Source organism: Sinocyclocheilus anshuiensis, unplaced genomic scaffold (assembly GCF_001515605.1).
Source record: "Sinocyclocheilus anshuiensis isolate Anshui unplaced genomic scaffold, SAMN03320099.WGS_v1.1 scaffold1851, whole genome shotgun sequence".
Taxonomy (NCBI): domain Eukaryota; kingdom Metazoa; phylum Chordata; class Actinopteri; order Cypriniformes; family Cyprinidae; genus Sinocyclocheilus; species Sinocyclocheilus anshuiensis.
Genome location: NW_015548302.1, coordinates 10,232 through 30,543, shown reverse-complemented (window position 1 = coordinate 30,543; position 20,312 = coordinate 10,232). Strand labels below are relative to the sequence as shown.

Genomic DNA, 20,312 nt, shown 5'->3' with positions numbered 1-20,312 from the left:
GATAGATAGATAGATAGATAAAGTAATTCATTCGCTGAGTTTAAAGGTCCCATGACATGCTGCTTTTTGGATGCTTTCAGGGCTCGGTTTACACCTATCGCCATTTCTAGCCACTGGGGGACCATAGGCAGGCTAGGGGAACTCATATTAATGTTAAAAAACCTCATAAAGTTAAATTTTCATGCCATGGGACCTTTAAGCGAATCGATTAAAATTGATTATTTTTTTGTCAGATTATTGTCAGTTTTTGTGTGGTGTTTTTTATGTACTAAAATGTTTTTGTAAAAATGTTTGTAAATATTGGTTTAGATTTTTTTTGTATTTTATATACAGTGGTGGCCAAAATGATTAGAACACTAGTATTTTCACTAGCAAAAAAAATGGTTTTATGTCAGTAATATCTATCTTTTGCTGTAGTGTGTCAGTAAGAAATATCAGTTTACATTTCCAAACATTAATTTTGCCATTAATTGTAATAATCCAGTGAGATTTGTCTGACAACAGCCAGTGCTCCGCACAGAGAACTGATCTCATCATCATCCAGTCTGTCTGGAATAACATGAAGAAACAGAACAAACTGAGACAGACTAAATCCAGAAGAACTGTGGAAACATCTCCAAGATGCTTCAAGAAACCTACCTGCAAAACTACCTGAAAACTTTTCACAGCACTGTAGCTCCATCCTTTGCGTTTAAAGCAGCTTTTGCCCTCGGTGCACTTGTGTTGCCACAGTTCTTCTGGATTTAGTCTGTCTCAGTTCTGTTTCTACATGTCATTCCAGAAAGACTGGATGATGATGAGATCAGATCTCTGTGTGGAACATATATAAATATTTCATACATATACAGATATAATATAAATAAATAAATAAATATTATATAGAAATACATTAATTATTTTGTGTAAATGTTTATTATGTTATACAAAATACAAATTATAATTAATAAAAAATTGATATAAAAATAAATATATTTATATATTATATTAAAAAAAATCTAAAAAAGCAATATTTATCAAATATTACTTAAAATATTTTTCAAATATAAATCTTTAATGTAGTATAATATAATATTTTTTTTTACTTGCATTAAATATATGGCAACAGTTGCTGTATGAAAAAATTGGATGGTAAACCAGAACATAAAAGCAGAGATATTGTCACAAGGCTGAGATGTTCTTTGGCTATTATCGCCCATCTTTAGTGACAGCCCTAGTTTTGTGCATTTGCAGTTTTATTGGGCAGAGTCTCGAGGTGCGAGAGGGCTGTTAATGGATAAAATTCAAGTATGCAAATTGGTTCAGTCCATTGACGTCAGAGACTGAATTGTATGCCATCTGGGGACACCCTGACCAGCCATCTAAAAGCTGCGCTCAAGTGCTTGTCTTTTTCTGCATATGCACAGGTTCAAGACGTGCCAGGTCTTGTGTTTTCACACCCAACCTTTCTCTGTATCATCATCTCCAAAAGATCCCCTTGTGATTTTCACATGGATGAGTACTTGCCAGAAACAAAGAAAATACAACAGCGAAAGGTGGATGTTCATCAAGTCCTCTCACAAAGCAGCCCTTATGCTGTCTTCTAGTTGTGTTTTGTGCTAGCAGTGTCTGTAAAAAAATAAGCCTGTGCTACCTACCTTTAAGAAACAGCGAGTACGGAAACTACGTGTTCGGCACACAAAGGCCTCTTTCGAGTGCTGCGGTCATAGAAAGCTCCGCCCACCATTCTGGGACAGCCAATCATACTTGCATCTGCATAATGAGCAGCGGTGTGAGTGTCTGTTCTTGAATTAATCTTTGAATGGCCCAGTGTGGAAGTGTAATGGACAGGAGAGCAGATTACACTGGACAGATGATGCAGGTTTAATTTAGTGAAGCAGGTTTCTCCGCTCCAGCTTCCTCCCGCTGCTGGGAAATTGCAGTGTGAGTGCACTGGAGGCTGGGCTTCTAACGGAGTTGAGCTCAAGTTCAGCCCTTCAGCATGTGTGTTTCTCTCACGTGAGATTGGAGTTTTTAAGTCACGGATTGACCAGTCACTCAAATAAGAGGTGTTTAGAGATATAGGACAACTTACACACTCTTTTCGTTGCATGGCTACTTGAATAGTTACATAAAAAACTTGAAAAGGAAGCCTAATGATATGATATTTGTATAAATTTATATATATAAATATATATACATATACAGTATCTCACAGAAGTGAGTACCCCCCTCTTGTGGCCAGCGGTTTAGACATTAATGGCTGTGTGTTGAGTTATTTTGAGGGGACAGCAAATTTACACTGTTATACAAGCTGTACACTACTTTACATTGTAGCAAAGTGTCATTTCTTCAGTGTTGTCACATGAAAAGATATAATAAAATATTTACAAAAATGTGAGGGGTGTACTCACTTCTGTGAGATACTGTATAATTTTTTTTTTTTTAAATGAGTGCGTTTAGGAATGCATTATTTATGTATTAGATATTTAGTTGTGCATGATCATTTACCCTATTTATACAGTGAGATTATCTTTGCTGTCATCTAACATTTCTTGAAAGTTAATCTTTAAAAATAACAATAGTAACTGTTAAATGTAAATATGAGCAAATAAAATATTAGCAAATATCAAAATGAATATCTTTTTAATACTGCACATTTTAATGTTGTGATTCTTGTAAATTTTTTAAATGATTAAATTAAATTTATACGGTTTATTTTTAATTTATTTAGAGAAAATAATACAGTATTTTAATATCTGCCATTTGTCAGTTTTTATCAAATAATATAAATGTAAAATAATTATGGGATTATCAGTATCAGTCTGACTTTTAATATCTGTTCATCCCTAAATATGTTTATTAGCATATTTATAGATATGTATTAATGTTGGTGTTTTTTCATACTGTACTTTTTAATATTGTGGCGCTTATTCCTTATTTTATGTGAATTAATTTAATTTATGCTGGTTTTATTTTTTTTTTATTTAGACAAAATACAGTATTTCAATATCAGTAATTTCAGGTTTTTATAAAATAATCTAAATATAAAATAATTAATATCGGATAGACTTGATATCTCTTCATCCCTAATGCCGAGTTCTCACTGCACGATTTTAGCCCGATTTTTCATTCGCCGACAGGTTTTGCGAAATCGCAGACAAATGCCCGAAATCGGAGGCAAATCGGTGCTCGTTCACGCGAGTGACAATCACGCAGTGTGAATTATCACAGACGCGATCTGAGGGAATCGCCGATGCGTCACCAACGCCCACAAAATATTTGTCATGCTAAATATCTGGAGCTGTCGGCGCAGACACGGCGCATTCACACGCAGCGTCTGAAAATAGTCCCCAGCACGCTCCCTGTGCAAGCAGGTGGTCACGTTGGTTATGTTGATGGAAGTTAGCCTATTTTCGGGTGCTGCGTAATATCATTGCGCCTGCTGCACCCATGGTACGGCAGCAAAGTTCCTTGATTATTACACCGGAATGAGAGTATAGTTCCTAGCCATATCGGCCTAGAAAATCGCAACTTTTCATTTTCCGTCGGTCTTAGTACACGATGTACAGAAGAGTCAAGTTTTAAATAGGAAAAATATAGAAACTCTTTGGTCATTTTTGAGCGAGATGCTAACGGTCTAATCATCCCATTGACTCTGTTAAATAATGTTTAGTATAAAAGCAATTTACAATTATTGGTTTTCATAAGAAGTTTCCAAAGAACAGAGCAAAATATGAAAAAGATTTATAAAAGAAAATACACAATAGAGAACTATTATGAGCTGATTTGCTTTCTTGAATTTGTGGTGGTGGTGTTTTTTTTTTTTTGCCTTATTTGAATATATACTGCTGAGCATTTGGCTTGTATATGAGTTTTTCCCGCGTGTTTGAGTAAATGCAAATACTGACGTTTGTCTGCATCTCTTCCCCCACAGAGACGTGGAGCAATCTCCTATGACAGCTCTGATCAAACCGCTCTGTATATTCGCATGCTAGGTAAGCATCATCTTCCCTGCCTAATGCATGCACACACACACACACACACACATGTATAGGCTACAGTACACTGCACACCCATTAACAGAGAGAGGGAGAGAGACCATTCACGCTTTCAATCTGTATGTTAACAAACGGTTTAATTCATTAGGGAATAGGCTATCTTAACTCGAGCTATATAATGATTGTAACGTGCTAAACATATTAATATTGTAGCAATCAAAATAAGTGAAAAGACTCACTTACACACACACACACACACACACACACACACACACAAACACATTCAACCTGTAAATAAATTCAGACACAGGGTAGATGCACCGCTCTGCACTGGAAGTTACCAAGCGCAGCATATTATACAACAGATTGTGTAACAGAGAGGATGGAGAGCCTCAACCATCAGTCAAAAAGCCTCTGATAATCTCTTCATTACATCCACAGCTTAAGTCATTCCTCAACTGGGAATTGCTTAGAATTTCTGTGATATTTCCTTTGATTTAATACTTATCAAGCCTCGACTCGGCCTGATTGCTGACCCCAGGGACCTCCAAGAGTTTTATCTGTGCCCCTTTTGACTTCATAGGACAGCGCTGAAAGATCTGAAAGGGCCTGATGTTTAAACGTTGCGTATGAACAAAATGCACATCGAAAAAGCGGTTATTCAATCTCATGTTGGATTAACCTAGTAATCAGTTTAGGTTTATGCTTAGTCATTGTTTTGTGTTAGGAAATTTTGATATCAGGTGAAGTATATTTAGACATTTTACGGGAAAACTAGAGCGAGTGATTAAGAGTAGTTTTATTGCAGTTTATCATCTCTCTTATCAATACAGGTAAAATTTACAACCTGTATAATTTTTTTTTCTAGTATTGTGAAACGCAATAGTGTCACATGTATAGATGGCAAAATGCAATAAAACTAGTGTTTTATTACTATTTTATGTTATTTTTGTCATTTTGATTTATAGATATTGGTCATTATTGGATATTTATCACCTGCTGTTGGATATTTTTTATTTTTATAATTTAAAGAGATAGTAATAGTGCAGAAGTTGGGTTCCGGAAGTAAAACGTCATTCATTTTTTTCCCATAGGGACATACATTTTTTTTAACGATAACTTACAAACCTTCAAAGACATTTGTGTCTGATATTGTACCAATTGAAATATATAGTGAAAACTACATTACCCATGATGCTGTGCAGGAAAATTGCACCAATCACAGACCAGCAAATCATGCCAGAAGGGAATCTTAAATATTTGTGTATAAATGCATGTTTTCTTAAAAAATTATATTGTTTCTATAGATGTAATTAAAAACTTAAAATGAGTAGTTTTATATTTCACCATAATTTTTGTAATTCCCAGTGCTTCATGGTAGCTGTTCCTCTCACTTAAGCCATTAAGTACAAGCCATTAATCCTGTATCTTTGTCTTTTTTTCTGATTTTCAAATACTTTTTTTTTTTTTTTTTTTTTTTTGCTACAAATAAAAGTTTTTAATGTTTCAGCTGGTTGGCTTGGTTCATGGCTTATGAGGCTTTAACAAAGACTTTTAAATAAATCCTTATGGGGAAAATGAATGGGAAAAATACTTTCAGAACCAGTGCTGCTAAAAACGTTGGCAGGCACTATTGCACTATAGTTTACAGTTTATATAGTTTATGGCAAAAATGTAACCCTTTGAGAGCACTTTGTCTTTAAGAGCGCATGTCAAAGAGATGCCATGTGCAAGCAATGTGCAGTTTTTCTTGTTTTTAACAATGTTGTATAGATTTATGATATCAGCCGTGCTTCAGCCATGTGAAAATAGTTATCAGTATATCATATTGTGCAGAATTTCAGTATCTGTGCATGAAACCTATGTAAATTTTATACATGAGGCCCGTGATCTGTGCTGTCAGAGATTTTACACAACAGTGTACTAAGAACGTGGTGGTTCCACATTAAATCTGTTTGACTGACATTTACACCAATTCATCACTTCCGAATCACACTGACTGCTTTGCTTTCTGTCACTGTACCATGAATTAGCAAAACGCTAGAACATCATAACAACCTGGAGTCTCTACATGTTCAGTAACATCACCTCCTCAAGCATGTAGCCAAAAACCTAGTAAAGCTAAGCCTGACCTAATATTTGATCATAATTTCTTTTTTTGTTTTGTTTTTAAGCTGTGACAAACAAAACAATCAAACCCTCATTCGTGTTTACACCAGGTATGAACCAACACATTTCACCAGGAGAGACAAACCCACTCACTCGCTTTCACGGCCTTTCCCTTTAATAACTTTTCCACACCATTCCTCCCTAAAGACTTGCGTCAGGGGACACGGTCTAATCAGTGGCATTTCTCACGTTAAAATGTCTTCTAATACTATTTGTGGGTCAGGAGATGCGTACGAGAGGTTTGGCGCAAAAACAGAAGACGAGAGCACACTTTTGGTTTCCATAATGTGGTCTTGCTGCTTCGACCTCCGCGGCTTTTCTTCTGCATGTCCGAATAACTTCCGTCTGTTTTTAGTTATTTATTTTTTTGTCTGATTCGCTTGTTGCATGTGTGACTTTGTGCTACACTCTTGTACGGTCGTTCCGACTCTATGATTTTGTTGTTGTTGTTGTTTCGTTTGAAACTCATGTCTGTCTTTTTTGATTAATTTGAATCATGTTTTTTATGTAATTGTAATTCACAGTTTTGGTATTTTGATAGGAGCTTGTGTAATATTCAAACAGCTGTTTTCAAGTAAGTAAATATACTGGTGGGAGGCTTTTATTTGTTTATTGACTTATTTACACGTTGACTACTTTTTTACTGCACATGAACTCCAATCAGTAGTGACTGACATGTTGGAGGCTGCCATTACTCAGTAAAAGTTTCTGCGTCCCCCTCCTTCTCCCTCTCCATGCAAATACACGCGCACACACAGCTAGAGTTTGATGAAAAGGCCTATTGAATGACTTTTTAACAGATGTGACTTTAGAGCTTTGGCCAGCCTCGTTGAAGTCCCTCTGATTTCCTCTCCATTCTGTCCTGGGCTGAAGCACATGCTTGTCTTTCTTCCATGCGTCCTCCTTTGCTCCTAGCTGTCTGAATACTAATGCATAAGTCCTTCTGGCATGGCGATGCATGGTCTGTTCCCTGTCCTCCCCTTTCCCCCCATCCATCGGCAGTGTGTGTATGTCTGTCTCTCTGTCCCCCTGTATCCAGGCCTGTAACCTGCTGTATGTTGTGTTTGCTAACAAATCTCTTGAGGACTTGTGTGTTGATGCCTTCTAGGAGATGTGAGAGTGAGAAGTCAGGTAGGCTTTGAACCTGAACGAAGAGGCTCGCACCCGTACCTGGGCGTCGATTTCCGCACTTTGCACTGTAAGTACCCAAATTAGCACTCACACACATTCCTAGCTCTGTGCAACAGGGAAGCTTTGTTCCGGAGGTATTTTATCATGGGTATTGAATATGTTTAAAGCTTTGAACCAAATCGACCAACTCTGATATGAATTCTTAGAGTATTTGATTCAACTTTTGAAAATCAAAAATTAGACAATTTCGGGATGAGCTACTAAACTCTCGAGGGAATGAATCAGTTTGGCTCATTTTAATGTATTTTCTTTTTTGAAAACATCACTACTGTCTTTTATGCTGTAAATGTGCGGTCACAGTAGCGAAATTTCGACAAAAGTCACCTTCAGACCTGTCAAAGTGGCAAATTCACTTAAACACGAGTGAAATCTGCACAAGGAAATTTTCTGCAGTTACTCAAAACTCCCAATCCTGCTGATTCCTATTGAAATTAAATGGATTTTACCCACAAAATTTAAAGGGGTTAATGATCCAAAAATTACAATTGTCATAATTTACTCAGTACCACAAAAATACCACCAAGTTGTTTCAAACCTGTATAAGTTTCTTTCTTCTCTTGAACACAGTATAAGATATTTTGAAGAATGTTGGTAGCCAAACATTTGACGGTAGCCATTGACTTACATAGTAGTATTTTTTTCAATACAGTGGCTACCGTCAACTAAACTAGTTTGCGAGAACTTTAAGATGAATAAAAACATTGTAGGTAGATATGTTTTAAAAGCTTTTTACATATACATAAAATTAATTTCGTCCGAGAATTTAAATGGGATTTTTGCTTCTGGAGGACTGGGAATGTCACTTAAATAAGTAATAAGAATTCAATTATAAATGTAGTAATTTAGAAATAAATATGAAATTCTTTAGTTCATGTTTAATTTATTTAACTACATATTAAACATGAATTAAACGTTTTTTTATTTTATTTGTCAGTTTGAATGTAATGTCTATTTACATTTTTATTATTTAAAAAAAAATCATCATAAAGTTGTTTTTTAAGTGGCGCTTCTCATTCACCCTTATGTTTGTTATCCCGTTAATATATTCTAACCTAATTATATTAAAGACGTTTTCCCCAATTTTCATAGTCTCTCTGTCTGTGTTGATCTACCAATGTGGGCGAGCTGAATTCAGGAGAACATACATTTAGCACATGAAAAGATTTATTGCTCTTTTGTTGTGGTGAAATGAAACTCTGTTTTAAAGACTCTCTCCGGACTGGTTTTGTCTTTTGTGCTTCAGTCAGGCATGACCTCTCGTAGGCTGCCTGAGCACCACAATCGCAACGATAGCAACCGAAGTTTTAAACAGCAGTGGCTCCAGTCAGTGGGGCTGGGGGTGGATTTGGACGAGAACGAAAGCCAAAGACACGAAAAGCTTCAAATTTGAAAGCAATTTCAGCTTAATTGTTGAGGATGCTAATTTTAAATGGCATTTTGCCATCATGGAATTTCCATGTCCTCTTTCTCATGTGTGTGTTTGTGCTCAGCCCGTGCTGAGTCAGCAGGGTCGATTCCAGCTCGGAGGATCCGGAGGCTCTTTAGTTTTCAGCGACACCTGCTTTCGTCCCGTCTGCTGCGAGGAGTGCCACACCTCAACCCCCTCCACATCCTGGACGAGGACTACTGCGGTCAGGCCAAGGTATGGCACCACAAACACACATTGTGGTAAAACCTTGGTGACTTTAGTTTGTATTGACTATTCAACATTTGCGGTATGAATACATACATAACATATGCAGTTATTGATTTTTCATCTGTTCTCACTGTCATTTTCTCTCAGTGTATGCTTGAAAAGGTTGGAAGCTGGAATTTTGATATATTCCTCTTTGACAGACTTACAAATGGTAAATATGTTAATTCTGACGAACCTTCTTATTTCTGTGTGAGATTTGTTGTACTTTACCTTCACTATATTAAGCCACATTGTATATGTACGCTTCTCATTCAGTTGTGGTCAACTCTGCCACCTGCTGGTTGCATCATGGCTGTGCAAAATTGAGGATGAAGTTTGCCTAGCCAAGTTCATCCTTCCTCTTATATTCTTTGTTGTTTTGAAGGAAACAGTCTTGTCTTCTTGACATTTCATTTGCTGAACCAGTATGGCCTCATCGAGCTCTTCCAGTTAGACATGGTTAAACTGCGTCGATTTCTAGGTAAGTGTTTTTCATGTTTATGGCTGAAACTAACAATTAATTTTTCTTTTATTAATAGTATTTTAAAAGCATAGTTTTATTTTATTAAATACATTTGATTAAAACAATGCAAACATGCAAAATGTATGAAATATAAATGTATGAATGTATATGAACTTAATTTGAACATTAGTTCACATTCACACTATTGTAATTAATTTATAGTTACTGTTTTACAAAAAAAATGTCATGTAACATTTCAGTGAAATTTAATTCATTTCAAACCTCAAATATTTAACAACAAAAGAAAATATTCAAAATATATTAGTATTTTTTTTTATTTATTAGTCCAGATTTACTAACATTATAATATTTAATAATTATTATTATTAGTAGTAGTATTTGTATTATAATATACTAAATATTATAATTATTATTATTATTTATTGGCTTGCTTTTAGGATGCATTTAGCTTTTTTGCAAAAATGGAAAATTTTTATTTAAAAGAATTTGTAACATTTACAAGAAGTATAAATTTCACCATGAACATATTAATAAATTGTAAAAGTTGCTTGGAAAGCCATCTGAACTACCTTAAACAGCAAGCATTAAAATTACTCACTGCCCTCATGAAACTATTAACTATGAGTTGAAACATCTGATCAACTCATCTGATTTATTTTTATTATTATTCAAATATATTTATTGTAATTCTAAAGTGTATTTTTTCAATTCTGTTAACATGACAGATGGAGGTTCTGCATGCCACAGTGCACTGATCCAACTAACTGAGAATGAAATTAGGTGCTAATATACTGACTGTACTAATCTTGCTGAATTACTTTAAATGTTGTACACTTGGTTTCAGTTCTGGTTCAAGAAGACTACCACAATCAGAACCCTTACCATAATGCAGTCCATGCTGCTGATGTCACCCAGGCCATGCACTGTTACCTGAGAGAACCCAAGGTGATTGTCCCTTTCTTAAATGTACTGTAATTGACTTTTAATGATTACGTGTAGACTTACAGCCGTCTCTTTGTGTGTGTGTGTATCCACAGCTCGCCCAGTCCCTCACATCATTCGACATCCTCTTAGGGTTGCTGGCTGCGGCCACACATGATCTGGACCACCCTGGAGTCAACCAGCCTTTCCTCATCAAAACCAACCATTACCTTGCAGCTTTGTACCGGGTTAGAGTGCCATCCAATGGGATTTAAGCACATCATTAGCTCCACAATCCTCTTTATGTTCCGAGTAAATTACTGTATTCGTAAACACGTCAAAGTCAATCGGCACTGGTGTGTGTGTGTGTGTGTGTGTGTGTGTGTGTGTCGCTCTGTAGAATACCTCAGTTCTGGAGAACCATCACTGGAGGTCTGCAGTGGGACTGCTCAGAGAGACCGAACTCTTTTCCCATCTTCCTGTGGAAGACAGGTCAGTCTCTTCACTTCTTTTTAGCCTAAAGTTCTTTGTTAATAAGTTACGGCTTATTATTCTACAAGCAAGTAATTTTTTAAAATTATTATTTGTTTATTTTAATTTCTTATTTCATTATTTTTTTTAATGATAATTTTTTAAACTTTATTATTGTTATTATTATATTCTTTATTGACTCACTTTTAGGATGGACTTTTTTGCCAAATGGAAATACTTATTTATACATTATTTATAAGAATTATACATTTTATAATCATTTTATTACAATTATTAATTATTATCTATAACAATTATTGTTTTTCGACTCAAAATGGAAATACTTATTTGCATGAATTTATTACACTTACAAGAATGATAAATGTTCTAATCAATTTATAAAAAGTAAAATAAAGGTACTTTTTTTCCTACTGTCTCTTTAAGACTTCTCTATGTAAATGACCTCTGTTATGATAGACTGACTTTAATTGGTGTCTCTAACAGTCTGAGTATAGAGAGGCAGCTGGGGTCGCTCATTCTGGCCACAGATATCAGCCGACAGAATGAGTACCTGTCCCGGTTCAGGACACATCTGGATGAGAACGACTTGTGTTTAGGACACGCTTCTCATCGACATTTCGTTCTGCAGGTGGGAATGTGCAATTCAGTATTAATTTCACTAAAAACAAACATTATGCAGTTTATATAAAGTTTTATATACAGATTATATGCCAGCTTTGACTTAAAATAAAATAATGCATTTGATGTTTGCTTTAAAAAAAAAAAAAAGAGGGAAAATAATAAAAAAATTATAGATAACAAATTAGTTAAATTTATTAAATATATAATTTTATTTTGTTTTGGTCACTATAATGCTGACTTTAATGTACTTGAAGTTTGCAATGTCCCGTTTTTAAGTGGAAGGGCTGCATACCATATTTTTGAATAAAGACAGACACTTTTGGGCTCTTAAAACCAAATTGACGTGTGTTCCAGATGGCTCTGAAGTGTGCAGATATCTGTAACCCGTGTAGACCGTGGGAACTCAGCAAACAGTGGAGTGAGAAGGTCACAGAGGAGTTCTTCCACCAAGGTAGCCAGTTCTCATGATGACCATGCTCTCTCCATGTGCTCTTAGTTCACTGTGTTCAGAAGCTAATCTTTGTGCTCTGTTGTCGTCTTTTTCAGGTGACATTGAAAAGAAGCATAAACTTGAAATCAGTCCACTGTGTGATAGTGAAGCCAACACCATAGCCAGTGTTCAAATCGGTAAGAACCAGAACATTCTCATTTATGAGCTCACCCTGAATATGGGAGGAAAAGAATAATAGTAAAAATAATATTACGTATTGTATGTATATTGATTTAAGGCAAGACACTACAGTTTTTTTCAGACACTGGTAAATTTTCAGATTTTGAGGTATTTTGGTTCAATAATCTTATCTTCTTTCAGACTAGCAGAAAGAAAATATCCAAAATACAGATTTAAGTGTTTGATATATTTCCAAGTTTTATTCTTATTTATGTTCTGAAGGTTTTTAGAGAAGGGTTTGTTCATATATCGATTGATTGATTTATTTCATTCCTAAAAACATGGTGAATTTTCTGGCTGTTGACAGTATTTTCTAATTTATAGAGGAACAAAAAGAGGTCCAAAATTTGGAATTCAATATTAAATTCAGTAAATAAATTAAATTCCCTTTTGTAAAAAATCTTCAACTTTAATGTGTCAAAAAAAGGTATTAAAATGAGTGCATATTTTATTATATAATAAAACATAATTGCACATTTCAGAAAACTTGTAATACAAAACAGTCCACTATATATGTGTGTGTGTATATATATATATATACACACACACACATACATACATATACAGTGTTTGTCTTTTTTGTTGTTGTTTTTATTGTTGTTTATATGTGCGTGTATAAAATATAATAATGTAATAATTATAATTAAAGTACATTTTATTTTTGATTTATCTCTTAAATTCAATAAAATCCCTTCTGTAAAACCTTTAACTCTAATATGTCAACAAAATGAACTTTGAACCTGTCTTCAGAGTTCTGTTCTGGAAATGCATGCAAATGAGTGCATATTTAATTAGATAAAATAATTAAACAAAATTTCAGTCACTTGTAATACTGGACTGTAATTGTACTGTGATTAATAACTGTGATTAAATGTAGTGTCTTGCCTTTTTTATTCAATTTTAATAAAAATATATAATGTATAATATCAAATATATAAATAGTGTATATAATACAGTAATATAATATTACTACAACATAAATATCATATTTAAATAGTGTATTTTTATATCTATACTTTTTGTATTTATTTATTTTTTGTTATATATGTGTATATATAATAATGTAATAATGATATTATAATTATCATTAAAATGAATAATTTTTAGAAGGTCTGGCTGATGTAATGACGTCTCTTTCTCTGCCACCAGGTTTCATGACTTACGTGGTGGAGCCTCTGTTTGCCGAGTGGGTGCGCTTTTCAGACACGCGGCTCTCTCAGACCATGCTCGGCCATTTGGGCCTGAACAAGGCCAGCTGGAGTGCCCTGGAGCCCGAGGCATCGGGGAGCTCCGAGGAGGGGGAATCCGAACCGGGCCGAGCCACAGAAGAGCCCAGTTCCAGAGCCTTATCTCAGGGAAGCCAAGAGTCATGACACCCCAGCGCTCGCAGAACACCTCTACTGCCCCTCAGCCAAACATCTTGCGTCACGCCACCCATCTCCAACCAACCACTGATGATTTGTTTTCTTCTTTTTCGTTTGTTTGTTCATCGATTTAATTTATTTAATTTTAAGCGCTCATTTACCCTTCAACATAGAGCAATACATAGATACCTCATTTGGCTACTGCTGCAATTTTGGTTTCTTTTAATTATTGTGATTTATTTATTTAACCTTATTTGTTTTGGGTTTTTTTTTTCTATTGGGCGTTTTACTAATTCAACTCCGATGCTTTGATTAAAGACTGTAAGGGAATGTGGGGTAGGAAAGAACCCCCTCCTATGGCTTTAAAGTGCCATTTTGAAACATTGAATTGCTCTGAAAGTCATTCGAAACACCTTGAGTATTTAAAGGAGAGGTTTTTACAACCACACCAAGAGACAATGTGTTTGAAACCGAATGCGTGCGAGCGTGTGTGTGTGCCAGTGCTTCTGCAAAACAATCTTCCTCGTGTACAAAAATACAAATGTGAAGAGCCCAGTCCTTTTGCTGCCTCTGAAGACTGTTTACATGTTTCTAACTGAATCATGTTAGTTCTGTGATTATTGCCTTTTAAGCACAGATGTGAAGAACCACTTGTACATTTTTTTTTTTTCCCGAAACCTACTGCTGATGATCAACAAAATCTGTTGGACTGCAACCCTGTCGGCGAGACTCATCAGATGCCATACAAATGCCATTTGTGCTCCATTGCATCTTTCTCTCCCCTGTATTTCAGACAATGTGTTGAAGGAACGTCGCTTCGTGAAAGGTGGCAGAGATGAACCCTTTTGACCATGGAAGGAGGATTAATGTCACGGGACATGTAGCTGAACGGACTCTCCATGGATTTTGCTCAGGGTCTCACCGACCTGCTTATTTAGGAGAAACAAGGAAGTAAAGGTGCCTTTTGTAGGTAGCCACCACACCTCTCTTTATCTCTCCTCTGTATTTTGTAAAGAAAGACAAGTCCTTCTCAGAATGTCTCGAAGCCACTCTCATCTCTTCGGAAGACTGCTACACAATGCCTTAAAACTATGCACAAAGCTAAGTGACCAAACCAGCTTTCGTTTTCATTTTAAACTCATCGCATTGTCTATTTAGTGCACTGTCTGACCCTTTGCCTTTTTGTCGTGGAGAAACCTTTTTTTTAATATATGGAGGAGAATTGGTTTAATGATTTGATTTTTAACATTGAACATTCCATTATTGTGTATGGTTTTGGATTCTGTACAGAACGGACAGTTGTTTTTGTTTTTTTGTGCTTCTCTTGATATTTGGAAAGAGAAGAGGTGCTTTATTTTAGGTGATTTGTATTTTTGTTGTAAGTGCTGTAAGACTGTTGATTTAAGAAAAAAAAACTGTTTACAGTTTGTTGTAACAGCCATTTTGGGGAGACGACCTATGTGTCAAGCCATTTTGTAAAGGCTTTGCCGTATAACCTTTTGATACATGTTGCAGTTGCATTTTTGATGAATAAAACTTCACAAAATGTTTCTACCGGATGGCATGAGCTCATGCTGTTCTATTTGTCCAAATGTAACCAAGTAGAAACCTCATTACAGAAATGAAAAGACACAGATTGACAGTTTCAGGTTTATTCAAGAAATGAAAGTCCATTCAAAACAGTTCTGCAGTGTGAAATTAAATCAACCTATTTAGATAAATGATCACAATCCATAATAAAACCAGAAATATATCTCCGCCAGGAGATTACCTTCAATTCTGAGGTACACCTCCTATGTGCTGGCCATTAAATCCAGTTAGAAATCTCTGAAATCCTGTACTGTAATATAATGCAAATGCACTGACTATTGGTGCACAGCAGACATTTTAGGTATATGTGCAAAAATGCAAACCTTTTAAGGTACAAACACTGTCAAAAATTCTGCTAATAGACTGAAGTCGGCACTGGACTAGAGATAACAAGCTTGACATCATAGACAAACAAAACTACATCATTCAAGTGATTTATTAAACTGGTTGAATAACTTAAATGACTTCCAGAACAATATCATGGAAATGTTCCAAAATAATAAATTAGAACCTAAAAAGGATTTTAAATGAGCTCATTAAATTAGTGAGCAAATACTACTGACAGCACCATCTAAGCCCTATTTATGATGATCACAAAAGTGTGGTTCATAATTGCTAGTGGTCACATGACAGAAAAACCTGAAGTTACTAAAGTTACTAGCAACTATTAATTGTACCTTTGAAGCAGACACAACTTCTGTGCAAATAGGTGTTAAAAATACACCTAAAACTACTGATAAAGAACAATCCATACACTTTGGTGTTTTTGTTTAACGTTATCCCTTCAAATGAGAGGAATCTAACAAGGTCGAATACTTGCACTGTTGACCTTCAACAGACCCAAATAAATCCACTTATAAAATCATACATAAAACCAAACAAAAAGAACAAATTTCTCAGGTAACTGGCATTAATGATGGAACTGGCTGTGGTACGAGATGTACTGATGGAGATGAACTTTTCAAAGTGCAAATTACATAGATATTCAATTGGGAAACCAGACTGACTGCATAGTGTTTGGCATTTGCATGCTCACCTAAAAGAACACTAACAACATTTTGAGGGCTAACAAGAAAAGTTAGCAGGTTAACTACATTAACCTGCTCAGATGAGTAGCTCCATCCTAGCACAGTTTCCTCCTTCCAGTTGACTTTAACATATGTTGGCCAAACTGCAAAAGAAATGGCACAAAATGACTATGGCACTAAAACAAAATAAGTGAGAGATCAGTTTTTCAAGAAATAGAATTTCTCTTACCAGTGGTGTTTCTACGTGGGTCTTATTCTCAGGGGCTGGCAAGTTAAAGTTGCCATCACATTCACTGTCGCTCCGGTAACGGTGAGCGAACTTGCGTTTCAGGGCCTCTGCGATTAATGCTGCAGCATCTGTGGGCTCAACAGGTTTTGGTTTCGTGCCCTCTTGATGACTGGGAACGAAAGGATAATTGAACCTTACTGGTAAGTGTTTAGGATGATGTTTGAATGTCATCACTGTCCAGATTAAGCACTATAACATTTACCTCTTAACGGAGCGCAGCTTCACTTTCCCCATGTCTTTCAGTACGTCTAGCATGTTGGGAAGCTCTGGCTTTTTAGGTGCCGAGTCCAGTACTGTCTTCTGCTCTGCCTTTTTCCCACGGCGCTCTCGGATGAGGTCAATGGCAGAATAGCTTCTCTGCATGCCAGGGGCGGGACACGGAGGAGGTGGCGGAGGTGGAACTGGAGTCATTGGTGGAGCTTGGGGTACGGGGGGACCACCTGGCGCTGGAGCTGAAGCAAAAATTGCAACTTTAAATGGGTAAAAATGACCAATACCAAAGTATTTACTAGCAGAGTGCTATTTTATGTCTTTTGCAAGAACGCCAACACTTTGCAAGCAAACGTGTTGCACATGCCTAACGTTAACATCACCGTGGCATATATTTGGGGCATAAAGAACAACTAACCAGTGTTGTTGTTAAATAAAACTAATCAATCAACAATTAATCAATCAACATTGTAAATAAATATATTTTTTTATATGTTTCCATGTACCAAAGTGTGTGGGATTCATTCATTTTTGCGGTTAAATATAAATAAAAATATTAAAACTAGTGTTCAATTTATTAAAATAAAGCTGAGAAAATCTAAAAATATGAAAATCATCTAACAGCGTTTCTGCAGGTTTTGTGAAGGTAAATTTAAGACCTTTTTAAAACCAACTAAAGACAAAATTATGGAATAAATTGAAGGGGACACAAAGAAATTCATCACAGTTTATTTTTAAAACAAGAACAAATATCTGCCTATGGGTCAGAAAAAGTATTTTTTCAAAGAGAAAATGTATTAAGGGAAAATATATATATATTTTTTCTTACCCATTGATAGACACTTGTTCTTGTTTTGAGCATAAACCCACTTAATTTTGTTAAATTTCTCAGAAAACAAGACTTTATATCTTCATTTTGCATCTGACGTAAATGTACCTTGATTCAAGGAAGTTGAGATTTTCATATTGGAAAACAAAACAAAAACACTGAGTAAGAATTAATTTTTTTTTTGCAATGCATGCAACATTTAATATCATGAATTTAAGACTTTCGGCCTTGATTTTTTGAGAACTTTTAAAACTAGAAAATAAAATGTAAACTACAAATATCAAAACAAAAGCTACTTCAAAATACTAAAATGGTATATACACATAATACTAAAGTAGCACTCCAACTAACCTGTGGACTGAGCACTTTGCTCCTGTGCCTGAACGATCTGTGCAATTTGAGCTCTAAGTTTGGCCAGCTCAGTTTCCAGAGCACTGATCTTCTGAATGGCTTCATCGTTGATGATCGTCTGACTCTGTGGCGCAGGTTCAGCCTGGTGCAAGCTGGGTAACGACCGCCGACGTCTCAGGGGTCTGCACTGCTGGGTGCGAAAAAACAACCCCGAATCCGCCTCAAACCTGCAGAACACACATATGATAATTACAATATTCAAATCTCTGTTTTCTAAATCAATTTAGAAATATTTTTACCTATTCCTGCCAGCACCATCGCTCTCTTCTCTGTCCATCCAGCCCACATCAGCGAGTGTGGCCACAAGCCCATTTGAATTGTTGAGGAAACTCGCTCCTGCAGCGAATGGATGAAGCTACAGGACCCAAAGACAGTTTAAAGGACGGTTAATAATTAGAACACCTGCTCAGGGCACTTTACAAGTCTCACAACAACGACAAACAAACCCTCACAGACACTCGAGCACTCAAACAATGTCAGAACTACAACAGCAGAGCAAGCACCAAATGTTTTCACAGCCACGGCAAAGAAAACAGCACCAGGGAAACCGGTTTAAACATTGCCTAGCGAATAATGAAGCAATTAGAACATCGCAACAGCAGCTTTTTTTTTTTTAAAGAACTCTTGGCCTAGAATTTTCAACAATCCAGAGAACTGACCTAAAGCAGACATGCTGCCTTCCTGACATACAGGACAGCTGGAAGGAAGGGCAGAGAAGAGGGAAACGGAGACAGTAATAAAAGTTTCAAGGTGAATTTAATGTCATCATACTTTTGTTTTAAAGGTTAGACGGTAGGAAAAGGCTACATTAGATATTGTGAGCTGAAACCTGTCCTCGTGATTCATGATTGTTTATTGTCAGCACACTGATGGAATCAAAACAGAACAGGACAGAAATATGATGATATGGGAGAACTGAATAATGAAAGGCCAAAGATGGAGAATGTTACAGGTTTTGAGAGGCAAAAATGCAATAAAAGTGGAAAACACTGATAATAATGGAATGAAAATGAATGAAGACTACCTGAAAATACTAAAATAGAAAACAGAAAAAGACTGAATATTTAAAAACATAACAGGCACTCAAAATCATTTGTAAATATCCTTTGAATTGTCTGTTGAAAGAATTACAAAAAGTTGAGAGATTCTTTTATGTTTTTGACACATTTGAATGAACAAAGACTGATATTTTACCTGAAAATGGACACGAGGGCAGGGTGCTAAGGGAAGATTTGTGGCAATTCTTCTGACAATACTCCTGGATGACCCATAAGGCTTTGATGATGATCCTATAGCCTAAGAGAGATATAAATATAATCATTCTTCTAATCACAGGATGAGTGCAGAGCAAGAAATGTACATATAATTCTGTGCATGAACTTACCAGGTCCATTTCTATCCGTCTATGATTTCCACTCATCTTGTTACTTCACTTACAGATCTGTCTCATCTTCAAGGATCTGTGCTAGGTCATCTTCAGATCAAAACTTAAACTTGTAAGAATCACTTAAATACACTTATATATTTTTATTTAACATGACATCTTTTAGACTACAGTACCCTGGTTTTCCACATGAAAAACGTTATGATCCCTGTAAACTGTCAGTCATTCTCACATAGCAGAAGAGCATCTTGTACAAACGCGTCTCCTCCACTCCTGCTTTCCTAAACAGTCACTTTGTGGCAAACAGACATTGTTCTACGTGATGTTCACCTTGGCATTTACCAGAAAACACTGAGGTACTAAACATTTTGTAGTTGTTTCTTCGTAACGCACCTGAGTGTTTGTCACTAATAGATACCGCAAACAGAGGACTAAGTAGTGAACGGTCTACAAACGTTATCACAAAGGTTAAAGGCGCTAAAACCCAAGCGTTATTGTTTCAGTGTTGTATTAAACGCCCTGTTAGTTGTTTACAAAAGTTGTCGCGATTTCTAATACGACATTACAAGAAAATATCGATGTCTTACCGTGTAAAATGCAGTGTAACAGATTTCCACTGTGTTTTTCCACAGTGCGAGAGCAGTCGTTTGGGAAGAAGGGCGGGACTTAATAATATTGGCCAATGGGGTTTGAGAATATTCTAACAATGGGTGGGTTCTATGAGTATGGAGTCAACCACTGGTTTAGAGTAGTGGATTGACAATACAACTGTCCAGTCATAAGTGAGTTATGACTCACACACACACACACACACACACACACACACACACACACACACACACACACACACACACGCGAGCGCAGATGTGAATTCTATAATATAAACTATGAAAATAATAAAAATTACAATATATATATATATAGATAGACAGACAGACACACATACACACACACACACACACACACACACACACTCACACACACATACACACACAGACACACACACA

The 20,312-nt window shown here is 36.0% G+C and overlaps 2 protein-coding genes across 12 annotated transcripts in view; one reads left to right on the top strand and one right to left on the bottom strand.

Annotated features, from left to right (window-relative positions):
• The window catches only part of LOC107656157 (high affinity cAMP-specific 3',5'-cyclic phosphodiesterase 7A-like), a 42,932-nt gene extending 28,912 nt beyond the window's left edge, over positions 1 to 14,020 (top strand). For 2 of the 8 annotated variants that reach the window (XM_016443885.1, XM_016443888.1), the window contains exons 2-15: positions 3,914 to 3,974; positions 6,152 to 6,196; positions 6,688 to 6,720; positions 7,255 to 7,344; positions 8,828 to 8,979; positions 9,121 to 9,184; positions 9,398 to 9,493; positions 10,341 to 10,441; positions 10,534 to 10,665; positions 10,818 to 10,909; positions 11,393 to 11,537; positions 11,885 to 11,981; positions 12,077 to 12,157; positions 13,350 to 14,020. In XM_016443885.1, coding sequence (XP_016299371.1) covers positions 3,914 to 3,974; positions 6,152 to 6,196; positions 6,688 to 6,720; positions 7,255 to 7,344; positions 8,828 to 8,979; positions 9,121 to 9,184; positions 9,398 to 9,493; positions 10,341 to 10,441; positions 10,534 to 10,665; positions 10,818 to 10,909; positions 11,393 to 11,537; positions 11,885 to 11,981; positions 12,077 to 12,157; positions 13,350 to 13,573 — 1,413 coding nt within the window. In that variant the 3' untranslated portion in view covers positions 13,574 to 14,020. Of the gene's footprint in view, positions 1 to 1,433; positions 1,533 to 3,913; positions 3,975 to 6,151; positions 6,197 to 6,687; positions 6,721 to 7,254; positions 7,345 to 8,827; positions 8,980 to 9,120; positions 9,185 to 9,397; positions 9,494 to 10,340; positions 10,442 to 10,533; positions 10,666 to 10,817; positions 10,910 to 11,392; positions 11,538 to 11,884; positions 11,982 to 12,076; positions 12,158 to 13,349 lie in introns of those variants that run through there. The other 6 variants (XM_016443881.1, XM_016443880.1, XM_016443882.1 and 3 more) reach the window with 6 other exon arrangements.
• Positions 14,021 to 14,837: 817 nt separating this feature from the next.
• On the bottom strand, positions 14,838 to 19,963 carry LOC107656159 (mitochondrial fission regulator 1). Of its 4 annotated transcripts, none has more exons than XM_016443890.1 (9): positions 19,699 to 19,949; positions 19,482 to 19,597; positions 19,306 to 19,395; positions 19,116 to 19,217; positions 18,161 to 18,276; positions 17,862 to 18,088; positions 16,674 to 16,923; positions 16,412 to 16,580; positions 14,838 to 16,325 (listed from the first exon to the last, which is right to left on the bottom strand). In XM_016443890.1, exons 3-9 carry the CDS (start codon positions 19,339 to 19,341, stop codon positions 16,278 to 16,280), a joined length of 948 nt encoding a protein of 315 aa, XP_016299376.1. In that variant the 5' UTR covers positions 19,342 to 19,395; positions 19,482 to 19,597; positions 19,699 to 19,949; the 3' UTR covers positions 14,838 to 16,277. The 4 variants fall into 4 exon arrangements, with proteins under 4 accessions (XP_016299376.1, XP_016299378.1, XP_016299377.1 ...); XM_016443892.1 differs by having other exon boundaries at positions 19,893 to 19,909; XM_016443891.1 differs by lacking the exon at positions 19,482 to 19,597 and having other exon boundaries at positions 19,893 to 19,963.
• Positions 19,964 to 20,312: the final 349 nt, after the last annotated feature.

Excerpts from the sequence above, each read along its gene's own strand:
- LOC107656159 (XM_016443891.1), bottom strand. The coding sequence starts at position 19,341 with ATGAGTGGAAATCATAGACGGATAGAAATGGACCTG. Across the intron at positions 18,089-18,160 it reads GATGGTGCTGGCAGGAATAG|GTTTGAGGCGGATTCGGGGT; the intron begins GTAAAAATATTT and ends TGTGTTCTGCAG. Across the intron at positions 16,924-17,861 it reads GCAAAGTGCTCAGTCCACAG|CTCCAGCGCCAGGTGGTCCC; the intron begins GTTAGTTGGAGT and ends TTTTTGCTTCAG.